General features: G+C 45.9%; 1 protein-coding gene across 3 annotated transcripts in view; it reads right to left on the minus strand.

The window, feature by feature from the left end:
- ERGIC2 (ERGIC and golgi 2) overlaps positions 1-13,291 on the minus strand; it is a 37,870-nt gene continuing 24,579 nt past the window's right edge. For all 3 annotated transcript variants that reach the window (XM_054055985.1, XM_054055983.1, XM_054055984.1), the window contains exons 12-14: positions 12,281-12,443; positions 10,512-10,591; positions 1-9,329 (exon numbers count right to left, since the gene is read on the minus strand). In XM_054055985.1, coding sequence (XP_053911960.1) covers positions 9,264-9,329; positions 10,512-10,591; positions 12,281-12,443 — 309 coding nt within the window. In that variant the 3' untranslated portion in view covers positions 1-9,263. The remainder of the gene's footprint in view (positions 9,330-10,511; positions 10,592-12,280; positions 12,444-13,291) is intronic.

Here is a 13,291-nt window from a genome sequence, read left to right on the forward strand (position 1 = left end):
TGGGTCCTTTTCCATTAAGTTACAAAATTACAAGAATGATCAAATTGTGAAAACCTCTTTTTCCTTGCAGTGACCTTATGCTGACATCATTGATTTGCACAGAGCAGCAAACTGGAATGATTTTTTTAAGGTTATTTAAAATTACAGTACATTCATAGGTCAACAAAGAAAAAACAAACAACCCCAAAAATTTTTTAAAATCAGCCTAATATGATTCTGCTAAGTTCAAAATGAACATAAAAGCAAGTTAAGGCCTTTTGTGTTTGTTGTTGGTTTTTTTTTTCCTTCTATGTTGCTTTGCTTTTCTCATGGCCTGAGAAGGCAGCAGGGATACTAGCAGGCTCGTTAAGCCCTGCCGTCAGTCCCTACAAAGGCTGTCACTAATTAGTGAGAAGAGACTTAAAAAAAAAATAAAAATCCATGTTTCATCTCTAGCGTATGTAATTACTTGCTTCACTTCTACCGCAGCCCTTTAGCGTCAATGACCTGAAAAGCCAAAGTGGATAGAAAAAGGGAAAGAAAATAAAATTTTCTTCTGCAACAATCCCAGTGTTCTTCCTTTTCCACAGCACTTATTTATCTGCCTTTGCGGTGCTTCTCCCTTGCCACACTTCTGTGCTGCCTCCCGGGAGAGGGTAAGCCTGTTCGCTGCAGGGAGCTTTGACCCCACTCCCATCCAGCTGGGAAGCACAGAAACCATTTTGCAGTCGGGGGTAGGAGGGAAGAAAGAGGAAAAGAAAGAAAGGCTGGCAGTGTGGCAGTGCTCAACAGCCCAGAGTGCCGCCAGCCCTGCCAGGCTGTTCCAGCAGGGAGAAAAGCGTGACTGTACAGCGCCTGGAGAGCTCACAGCTCATCCTTCCTTCTGAAGGACGGCGAGGAGGGGAGGGGAGGCGAGCAGGGCTGCCCAGCAAACACCAACTGCTCTGCCATCCCAGCACCATTGTGGTGGTGATCGCCAGGGCTGTGAGATGGCTCTTGCTTTTCCTGCGCCGTCACTGCCTGCCCCGTGAGCACCCCAGCCCAGGGCCCTGCTTGAGGCCTGGGGTGGCTCCTGCTCAGCGTTCCTCAGCAGGAAAGAAACACAAACATATGGGGAAGCCAGTTTTATCCACTAGCGATTTTCTTGCAATATCATAAGCATTTCTTGATGAACGCAGACAAAATTCCATTTGCTATTTTGAAGCCCACTGCTCTGAAACTCAGCGCTCTGCTGCGTGGGAAGAGAGTTGGGCTGATGTCTTGGGGCTTGACTAAGTGGGCACCGACTCAAGTGTGCTGTATTTGCACCTGTGGTTCATCTTCCAGGACTAAGCGAGACCACCTCAGATGTTGGAATAAGCCACCAGGGCTCAGACATGCCCCTCAGCCTTCCTCTCCATGGGGAAACCACCCAGGGAATGGCACTGAGCCCTTCTCCACCCCAGCCAGGTTCTCTGAGTGTTGCTAATGGAGGACCACGAGGCTGCCCGCTGCCCCTGCAGTGATGCCGGTCATGTAAAGGAAGACATTTCCCCTCTCCACATGGTTCCACAGACTGCTATGGCAACAACTCTTGCATTAGTCTAACACTGTCAGCTTTAGGCAAAGCTCAAAGGATGCCATTAAATTGCATGCACAGAAGCTTGATGAGTTTCCTGCTACTCAGAAGAAGTTCAACATTTGAGAAGTAAATTTCTAAACTTTAAGAGAAGGCTCCCACTGGAGCCCACGCTCTGGGGTGAAGCAGAGCAACAGCAGCCCCTAATGGGCAGAGAGCCCGAGGCCAGGGCAGCCTGACCCTGCTCGGCAGCTGCGTTGGCTTTAAATGCCACAGTTCTTCACACTCGCTTTTAATGACTACCTACCAGCGGGGTAATTGAACTTTGGTAAACAGTGCTTCTCAAATATTATCCATGTGTCAAAACTCGCTTCCCCTTCTTTTTCTCCTCTAAAATAATAGCATGTGCTGAGCTCTCTGCAACTACATCTCATGACAACACACGCTCCCACTTTGTCATTTCTAATTCCAGGAAAACTTGCAAGGAAACAAAAACCCAAAAGCATTCCCATCCCTGGTTTTACAGTTATTACGGCTAAGGGACACAAACTCCTGGGCTTTGCAGGAGCACAGCCTGCTCTGGGCCAGCAGTGAGCTGGTGCACGGCAATCAGTCCTGCTGGAAGAGTCTGGAGCTGGAAAAAAAATAAAACCATCGCCAGAGACATATGGGACCGCATGGTGCTGCCCCTGAAAACTTCCAGCACTTGTCATACCCCAGCTGGGAGCTCTGCGAGACACGTCACTCTTTGGCACAACTCATGACTGCGTGGCAGAGGTGCACAGATGGGTGCAAGGGAAAGCTCCTGCTGAGGGGATGCTGGTGGCCTTGGCCCTGGAGAGGAGCAGGGATAGTTCTTCCTAGGGGAGATGGGAAAGCCACCAGCTCGCACAAATCTTGGCCTAGAGATGAGGGCCCACAGACAGGGAAGCTCATCACCAGCTATTTTTAGTTCTGCTCAACCTCACCTATCCGTGTTTTTCCACTTAAAGGTTTTATCCTGGACAAACTTTGAGTTTTAGTTTAAAAGCCCTTTGAGTTTAGACCATGTCAGCTTTGTCTGGTGTTGCTCCCCTTCAACACAGGCATCGCCAAGACCTCAGTAGAACAAAGCTATTTAGAAGAGAAGGACTTGGGGGTGTTGGTTGACAGCCAACTGAACATGAGCCAGCAGTGTGCCCAGGTGGCCAAGAAGGCCAATAGCATCTTGGCTTGGATCAGATTTAACAAGATTTTAAACAAGATTTAAATTGTCACAAGGAGTAAAACTGTAGTATTTACAGAAGTATTGCAACAAAACCCTATACGATGCTTCAACAGGATACAATGCAGTAAACAGGTATGTAAAGCACTCTATAAATATAAAGAAGGAAACATCAAGGCCAAGAGGAATTCTAACATTCTGAAATGCATCAATAAAAGCAAAATGAGGGGATCGAACGCACCCTAAGTAAGTTTGCAGATGACACTAAGCTGGGTGGAGTGTCGATCTGCTGGAGGGTAGGGAGGCTCTACAAAGGGATCTGAACAGGCTGGACCGATGGGCTGAGACCAATGGGATGAGGTTTAACAAGGCCAAATGCCGGGTCCTGCACTTGGGGCACAACAACCCTGTGCAGTGCTACAGACTGGGGGAAGAGTGGCCCAGAAAGCTGCCTGGAGGAGAAGGACCTGGGGGTGTTGGTTGACTGCCGACTGAACATGAGCCAGCAGTGTGCCCAGGTGGCCAAGAAGGCCAATGGCATCTTGGCTTGTATCAGAAACAGCGTCACCAGCAGGTCCAGGGGGGTTATTCTCCCTCTGTACTCAGCACTGGTGAGACCGCACCTTTAATACTGTGTTCAGTTCTGGGCCCCTCAACACAAGAAGGATGTTGAGGCTCTGGAGCGTGTCCAGAGAAGAGCAACAAAGCTGGTGAGGGGGCTGGAGAACAAGTCTTATGAGGAGCGGCTGAGAGAGCTGCGGTTGTTTAGCCTGGAGAAGAGGAGGCTGAGGGGAGACCTTATTGCTCTCTACAACTACCTGAAAGGAGGTTGTGGAGAGGAGGGAGCTGGCCTCTTCTCCCAAGTGACAGGGGACAGGACAAGGGGGAACGGCCTCAAGCTCTGCCAGGGGAGGTTCAGGCTGGACATCAGGAAAATTTTTTCACAGAAAGGGTCATTGGGCACTGGAACAGGTTGCCCAGGGAGGGGGTTGAGTCACCTTCCCTGGAGGTGTTTAAGGGATGGGTGGATGAGGTGCTGAGGGGCAATGGTTTAGGGATTGTTAGGAATGGTTGGACTCGATGATCCAGTAAGTCCTTTCCAACCTAGTGATTCTATGATTCTAGAGCTCAAAACTGCTGTTGCTACTCAGTTGCCCCATCATTGCTGAAAAACAAATACCCACGTCAAAAGTTTCACCCTAAGACCCACCATTCTCTGCCCTGTAGGGAAAGCCTCAGGGCAAAGGCTCCGGTAGAAGTTCCTGCAGACCCAGGTGCTGTGTTCCCACAGCCCAGCTCCAGAAAGCCACCACTAAGTTTGCTTTGCCCACAGGGCTCCCTGGGGAACAGCTTTTTGTCTCGGCAGGAGAGCACAGAGCCCTTGCTCAAACACCACCACAACGGCTCCTGGTGCAGGCAGGGAGCTGGGCACAACAGCCTGGAAGTGCTCTGCTCACCCAGAGCCTGCCCAGCATCTGCAATTGCCTGGGCCTTAACCCAGTCCAGCTCTCTGATTTTCATACCTCAGTTGCTGGTGTTGGGACTCTGAACATTTTTATATATATACACAAAACAAACAAGAAAAGAAAACAAGCCACAATGATATTTTGATTGAATTTTGGTGTATCAAAGCCAAGGAAAGGCTCACATTCATAGAGCATGCCTTCGGCTCTCCCCCCTAGTAATCACACTACACCAGCCAGCTTTAAAGGCTTCTGCTTTAATGAATCTATGGGCCAGCCCCAGAAAAGTCTTCTGGTAAACAGGAAAAGATGATACTGCCATGCTGCCATTCTGCAGCAACCAGAAATGCTTTGGAAAAGACACTAAGCCATGGCAGAAGGAAAAGATGAAGCACTTCGAATCATTTCAACCCAAGCAGCTGAAAGGCATGCCAGTGCTCTAGTGAGGTGCGCAAGGGCAGAAGATGCAGACCTACAATGCCAAACTTTGCTGAGGCACCAAAGGCAGCAGGCAGTCCCTTAAGAAAGCATTAATTGCTACACATCAACTGTGTATGCAGGCAAGGACATTTTCTCTAAAGAGGCCACTGCCAAGGGCAAATACAAGACATTTCTTCTACCAACACTCAGTTAATGCAAGTAAGTGTCTTTACACGAAGCAACTTTGCAACTAAGCACCACTCCAAACAAGCAACGTATATATGAGATGCATCTTCCAATACCCCCATGTTCTATAGTGCCTTTTAAAGACAGAAGTAATTGCAAGTATCCTCAAACAAGCTGTTCTCATTTCCTACTCTCCCAGAAAAAGGCTGTGGTGCTTGGTTACCTCTGAAGAAACAGAGGAGTTTCTTGCGTTGCAAAACCAGCAGGGAGTTTTAGCATCATCAATGCCACCACAGATGTGATCAAGATGACCGAATCCCTCCTACTTCAATGTTACTACATCAGTAACAGGTTGTACCAGACACCCTTAGTACCGGAGCTTCACACAGAGAATTAAATAGCAAAATGACAAGGCAAAACCTGCCTCCCTGTCCTTGGTTTTGTCTCTACAGTTAATCACAGCTGCATTTATACCAAATATATCTCAGCCTCTGACTATTCCTAAGCAACTACAGCGACTGCCTAGGGCTCAGTTTGTCAAAACAGTCCCTGAAAACAAGAAGAGAACGTCAGGCAGGGCAAAGCGGAGGAGGGAGAGTCCTTGCCCAGCTCCACACAGGACCAACTCCACCAGTACAACTCCCTCGACGACCCCACAGACACAAACAGGTACCCAGGGCAGGGCCAGCAGCCACAGAGAAAGGCTGGGCACCGCACCCGCAATGCAGGTCCCCCGTGGTGAATTTTGGGGTGGAAAAAGCTGGACTTTCTTTCAAATTGCTCACCTGTTTCTAAGACGAGAATTTCAGGGAAGTGAAGAGCACCTTGGGTTTGCTTTTCAACAAGAGTGTCGGTTAACTCGGTCCCTCTCCTGCTGCAGACACACACGCATTTCTTCTTCCACCTCTGCCAGTGAAAGCCTCAAAGCATTTGCTAGAAAAATCAGGAAGAATGAAAATAGCCTGAAATAGGGAAATTTCCATTCATACACCCACTTCACTTTCTTCTCATGGCCTGCCCTCCAAGAGGCACTTATATACTCACCAGAGAAGGAGGTAAGGAAGATGGCATGAGGACATTAACCACGCCATACAGTACGATCTGTCACAGTCTTGACTTCCAGGGCCTCCCCTGTCAAGCCGCTCACCTACGCTGCCACTGCACATCTCACACAACTCAAAGGCCCGGCGCAGCACTCAGCTATGAGACAGCACCATGATAAACTACATCAATTTACTCCTTATGTCAAATTGTGATCAATTTTCCCCTCTGAGAATTCTTTCACAGCTCTGGGATTTGATCATATCTTCAGTTTTCACTCGGCCCTTATTTTTTGCTGTTTCCTCCACAGAACTTGTTCCTGCTCTGCCCAGCCTCCCCTGTCCACCTTCTCCTGTATCGCAAAGCGGCCAAATGCCCTTACTGATCTCCTGCAGGTGCCGGGGCTGCCTATATCCTCACCATTTTCTCTCTACATAGAAATATTCTGTAAAATACATCCAGAGTGCCGTAATGAAGTGCATCATCTTAACTTGGAGATTTTACACTGACTTCTTGTCAACGCTGTGCGATTTTGGCTCGCAGGCAGCAAGGCCGAAGGGGCTCTGTCCTGTTAAAAAATACAGGTGGGCCCTAGAAACAGAGTAAGTTGACAAATATCCGCTTCCATCCACTCCCCACCTCCTGTGGCCAGGGCTGGCTTTCTGTGGCACTGAAGTGGAGCCCAAGGGACAGCCACATCCCGGCACAGTGCTCCAGGTCTCCGAGGCAGTCAAGGCAAGAGTGCTCCTGCTAACACAGCCTACGCCCTGTGAGAGCACAGCAGCAGCAGAGAAAAGTCCAAGCCATGCCAGCTGGAAGTGAGGAAGACTTCTTGCCCAAAAAGATAGTTGAGGGAAACCAGGGAGCCAGAGTAGTCTGCAAATGGCACACTATGAACACACCTCATGAAGGTTATAAATTTCTGTCTTCTCTCCAACACTATGTAGGAGCCAAAGACAAAAATACATCATTTTGACCATGCTTCCTGATATAGAAAAATATTTTTCACCCACTATCCTCCTTTCAGAAAATATACATCACACACATCAGGGTTTCTAATTCCCTTGGGACACCCATTCTTTTCATTTTTCCATACTATACTTGTGTTTTGCCCATAATGTAATAAACATGACCAAAAAAAGTCACTGTAATAAAGGACTATTTTGTCTGCAACACCCCCAGCACGTGCTAATGACAACGAGTAGTACAAGGGTGAGTGGTACAAGCTGCAAAAACCAAACCCTCTGTGGAAAGGAAACAGCACAGCAACACAAGTTCAGCTGACCCCCTATCACCCCGCAATGCAGCATCTAACATCTGGAAGTAGATCCCAAGTTTTCTTCCATTAGCAACCAGCCACCACACAAGCTTTGCTCTAGATCAAACAACACAACCACGCCACACGAGGATTTAAGACACACCAAGCTGCTTGGCTCTTTTATGTGAGAATAGAAAATAACATTTAAGTTCTGGTACAGAAAGTCAACCAAGATCAGCATCTCCCACAAGCAAGATCTGTTCCAGGCAGGGAAGAAACAAATGTTAGGACAAAACCCAAAGCAGAACCAGTCCGAGCAGAAATAAAGAAGAAACCTCAAAGGGAAATACCAAAGAGAAATGGGAACCAAAAATTTACAGCATTTAATTTTCTTGCCCACTGAGGAAAAGAATCTCCCCAGTTGCTGGAGTTTTAATCAGTGTTAAAGAAAAACACAAAAGAGAAACCCCTAAACCTGGCTGCCAACCCCATGGACCTGACTTCCTTGAACTTTTGCCCTTCTCAGTCGCTGAGCTGAACAAAGGTCTTGCCTCATTTCCCATGTTGTATTTATTATTTCATATAATTTCTCAGTTCAGGAAGCCCTTCACTTCGCATAGTGGATCAGATGCATTATTTACACTGTGCTCATCACTGAGATCCACGTGTCCTCGTGAGTACATTAACAGAGGTCAGCAAAATCTGACAACGCCACAGAGATTTCTTTTTGTTTCCATAATTAGCCCTCTCAATTATAATATTCATTCCACGGTGAGTAAGGCCAGGGTCAACATCATCTCCTAATACGTTATTAAATCATGGTTCTGGGGAAGGAATCAGATTACTAATTTGTTACCCTGGTGGAGTAACTTTTCAACCACAGGTGTCTGCCAGTGGTTCAGCAGTAAGAGGATATTTAGTATCTCAAAGCACCATCTGCATTAATAACATTCATTCTCAGTAGCATATTTACAATATAAAACAAATATTGCTCTCCATTTATTTTATGAAAACCTTCATGAACAATAAGGATTAATTCTGCAGATCTTTTCTCATCATGTGTCTGCAGCAAAATGATTCAGATTCCCTGAAGTCACCTATTATCAACCCCACCACTCCCTGCCTGGGCCAGCAGACTTCCCAACTGCTCCAAATTCCACATTTCCACAGTATTTTGCTGAACCAAACCAAGGCAGCTTCTTGCTTTTTCCTTCCCATCTCCAGGATTTACGTATCATGGCTTACGTACTAGCAGCAAGGGTACAACAGGAGGTTCCACTAAAGATATTTCTTTACCAAGAAAGCGGCATATAAAGATGTCCTTATCTTCTGCTAGGGATCCTTGCCTTTTATCAGAACTAGTCAAATGCCTTATTTAAAAGGCTTCTTATTCCAAGTAAAAAAAACACGTGCACACTGGAGCCCATTCTGAGAGTCCTTGACCACTTGCACATCAACACCAGAAGTGATTCTCACTGTTGGCAAAGTGGCAATGAGAAAACAGAGGAATTCACCCGCTCTGTATTACGTTTCTTCCACTAAGGAATGGTGGGACTACAGAAAGGCAGCGGCTATGAGCTTGGGCTCTACCTTACTCCCTCTCTCATCTCCTTCTTCAGGATTTTCTAGGACCACTCCCCACCAGTAAGAACAGCATCGTAGCCCCCAGCCCCACCATTACAAAAGGACAAGAAAACCCAAACCCCAGTTAGTACACCTACAAGAAACCCCAGTGCCATGACTGTCCCTCTTTGCCTGCTGCCCAGCACTTCCATGCATCCCAGTGGTACTCTTTTCTCCTTGGAGTCTTCTAGCCTTCCCAGGCACAGAACCAACATCACTGAGATGCTTAAGCAGTCACTGGCAGTCATCACAAAGACGTTCAGCTCAACCATGAATACTGTACTTGCACCAACACTCCTTTAGCCTCCAGAAGACAGTCCACCTCACTGGTCTCACAACTGCCTATGACTCCATGTGCACTTAGAAAGACAAAAAATACACAAATTGTTTTGTAGGTTTGTTGGGTTTTTTTGTAAAGGCTTCATTTTTTTGCTGCCCATCAGTACTGTCTCATCGTATTGCACAATGTTTTCTTTATTATAAAAAATGTCTTCTGTATCAGGCAGGAAGGAAGAAAGTTCTCTCAGGAAGCTAATGCGTACTGTTGTCTGTAATTAGAGGTAAGTGGTTGCTTGTGTGGCCATCGGGAAGTGGGACCTAATCAAATAAAACCAAACTGTTATTAATGGCTTGTCCAGAAACAGAATTCCCCCTTCCTCCCCCAAAACACACACCTCTAAATTTCTTGTGTGCCTTTTGACTGCTCTCCCAAATAAAAACCATGAAAATATGCTTGCCGTCCCTCCTCTCCCCATGCTCACATAACCTTGCCAGGTGGCAAACTTCAAATTTGAGAGAAAAGCAGAAGTCTTAAAGGCTTCCTACAGGCTTAAATGGGAAAAAGAAGAGTAAAATAAAATCCAGTAGTCACTACAGCAGCAGTCCTACTGACACCCAATGAAGGGAAAGGTAAAGACTGCTCAGGTCTCTTACACAGCTAATCAGTAGCAACACTGAACCCTTGCAGCACACAGTGCCTCTTCTTTGGTCAGCCGGCCAAGCAGAAGAATGTGTAAGCGAGACTGACAAGGCCTGGGAAAACATGTAATTTTTTGTAGTAATATGAAAATAAAAAGCATACAGTAAAGATGGTGGAGGGAATGTAGCAGAGAAACGTCTTAAGAGACTGTTTCATTAATTCATCTTCTTGGAAAACACATGGCTTCCTAAGGTGTTCGGTTTTCCAACTATTCTTAAAAGCTGTTGTCCAGAGGAGGCCACAAAATTAGTGAAGGGCTTAGATGAGAAGTCGTATGAGGAGCAGTTAAAGTCACTTGGTCCTTTCAGCTCGGAGAAGAGGAGACTGAGGAGGGACTTCACAGCAGTTTACTGCTTCCTCACAAGGAGAGGAGTAGGAGCTGATCTCTTCTCTCTGGTGACCAATGACAGGACCCAAGGAAATGGCAAAGATGTGCCAAGGGAGGTTTAGGTTGGATATTAGGAAAAGGTTCTTCACCCAGAGGGTGGTGGAGCACTGGAACAGGCTCCCCAGGGAAGCAGTCATAGTGCCAAATCTAACAGTATTCAAGAAGCATTCAAACAACGCCCTCAGACACATGGTGTGAATGTTGGGGTTGTCCTATGCAGGGATAGGAGTTGGACTCAATTATCTTTGTGGGTCCCTTCCAACTCGGGTCATTCTATGATCTCTGCTCATATGTGTGTCATGGGGAGAGTTTCTTGCAAGCATCTTAAATTCTGCTGTCCCAAAGTTGTCCTTATCAGCCATGCTCAGGTAGCTGTACCACTTATTTAATACTTAGAGAAAGTTGTTCTTACCGATGTGGATTTGTAAGAGCCCAGTCTGAAACGGCAAAAAATAATTTCTGCTACAAATCTTCCAAAGCCGTGTAAAATTCCTGCAACGTCAAACAAGATTTAAATTGTCACAAGGAGTAAAACTGTAGTATTTACAGAAGTATTGCAACAAAACCCTATACGATGCTTCAACAGGATACAATGCAGTAAACAGGTATGTAAAGCACTCTATAAATAAACATAAAGAAGGAAACACCAAGGCCAAGAGGAATTCTAACATTCTGAAATGCATCAATAAAAGCAAAATGAGGAGATCGAACGCATCCTAAGTAAGTTTGCGGATGACACTAAGCTGGGTGGAAGTGTCAATCTGCTGGAGGGTAGGGAGGCTCTGCAAAGGGATCTGAACAGGCTGGACCGCTGGGCTGAGGCCAATGGCATGAGGTTTAACAAGGCCAAATGCCGGGTCCTGCACTTGGGGCACAACAACCCTGTGCAGTGCTACAGACTAGGAGAAGTCTGGCTAGAAAGCCGCCTGGAGGAGAAGGACCTGGGGGTGTTGGTTGACAGCCGACTGAACATGAGCCAGCAGTGTGCCCAGGTGGCCAAGAAGGCCAATGGCATCTTGGCTTGTATCAGAAACGGCATCACCAGCAGGTCCAGGGAGGTTATTTCCCCTCTGTACTCGGCACTGGTGAGACTGCACCGCGAGTACTGTGTTCAGTTCTGGGCCCCTCAACACAAGAAGGATGTTGAGGCTCTGGAGTGTGTCCAGAGAAGAGCAACGAAGCTGGTGAGGGGGCTGGAGAACAAGTCTTATGAAAAGCGGCTGAAAGAGCTGTGGTTGTTTAGTCTGGAGAAAGCTGAGGGGAGACCTTATTGCTCTCTACAACTACCTGAAAGGAGGTTGTGAAGAGGAAGGAGATAGCCTCTTCTCCCAGATGACAGGGGACAGGACAAGGGGGAATGGCCTCAAGCTCCATTAGGGAAGGTTCAGGCCAGGCATTAGAAAAAAAATTTTCACAGAAAAGGTCATCGGGCACTGGCAGAGGCTGCCCAGGGAGGCGACTGAGTCACCATCTCTAGAGGTATTTAAAAGACGGGTAGCTGAGGTGCTCAGGGACATGGTTTAGTGGTTGATACGAATGGTTGGACTCGATGATCCTAGTGGTCTTTTCCAACCTAGTGATTCTATGAAAATCAAAGCTATCCAAGCAAAATGTAATTCCTTCTGCCTGGCTTTCATGGGGGAAAATACATCTGTGGGACCAAAATATCTACACAGATGTCTCTCAAATATCTGAAAGAGAGCTCTTAGTTCAAGGCCTCTTTACTATGCTCTTCTCAAGTGAAAGCCAAGAAAATAAATAACTTGTAATCAAGATACCCTATTATGTCTTGACTAATAAGTGAATTCTGTCTTTTTAACATAGCTTATTTCTTTGAAGAAGCAAATCTTGCAGTACCCTGACAACATACACAAGGAAAATCCTGCCAAGTACTTCAGATGAAATTTTATCTCAACTTTTGGTGCTCATTTAGCACTGAATCCCAACTACAGGGAATACACAGGATATCAGAAGAGAGAGGGAGAGTGAGTGAGAAAGAAACAGCATACTGGAACACCAAAAATGAGTAGCTTTCACTGCAGATTTCAATACACACAAATGGGCACTTTGTGTTAACCCTGCTAGAACACCAGGACTGCCCTGTAATTTATCTATAACAATCACCATAACAAAAAAAAAAAAATTCAGGTAGAACTTAAGAGGGAAAGTACTGAGAGTTACCTGTAGTTGAAAAAATTCCCCCAATAATGCCACAAAGCCTCACTAAGAACTGCCAAAAAGGCATGTGTTCTTCTGTCACCGTCACCATAAGTGAACTGATATCGTATTTCATGAATATTCCTGACACTCCATGACTGCCAGCTGCATGGTTAATTACTCTTTCCTGAAAGAAGAGAGAGAAACACAAGTTAGTCACTTCTTATTAGTCATGAGGAAAACATTCTTACTAAGACTGTGATGACAAAGAGCCACATAATCCAAGTCAGCAATCAACATAAGGCCAGGGAACATCAAGATAACTTTGGCCAGTACCTTCCAAAAGTCAAACGCCATTAAATAACATTTTACTGTGCTGCATATCAATGTCCAGTATCAGGCTCTGGTACTATCCTCTCAAGATTTGCTTACACAGTCCTTTAAACAAGGATGTTTATTACTAGGTTGCTTTTGGTACCTACAAAGGTAAGTGTCACAGTCCTGGTCCAGCCCCCGAACTCAAGAGAGCACTCTGGTATAAAACAGTGCCCCAGCTCTTCCTACTTCATGTGCTACTATTAATCACTTAAATCAGGACAAGACCTTCAGGAGACATTTAAGTTGTTGAACAGCCTGAGCTATGGCAGTGTTCCCAGAGGAAGAAATATAAGTCTACATACTGCAGCTAAGATTAATTAGGCTCATCCTCCTCCTCCCTTGGATTATCTCTCTAGATTTACAGGATTTAACTGCTGATTCTTACAAGTATCAGGGAAGACCCTAAAGTAGAGTATATCATAATGGAAATTCAGAAGCTTAGTTAAATTAGACCAGGGCCATTTTTTTCCTCAGTGCATACTTACAACTACGGTGTAACCCACTACTTAGATGTAAAAAAAAAAAAAAAGAAAAGGTCAAAATTTCAACATTTCTAGGGTCTGAAAACTGAACACCAGTATCAAGCCTCTTTTCAAAATTTTTCTCAGTTAGGTTATTTCAGCAAGAATCACACAGGAAGAAACAGACCTCAAGAGA

Source organism: Cuculus canorus, chromosome 1 (assembly GCF_017976375.1).
Source record: "Cuculus canorus isolate bCucCan1 chromosome 1, bCucCan1.pri, whole genome shotgun sequence".
Lineage (NCBI taxonomy): Eukaryota > Metazoa > Chordata > Aves > Cuculiformes > Cuculidae > Cuculus > Cuculus canorus.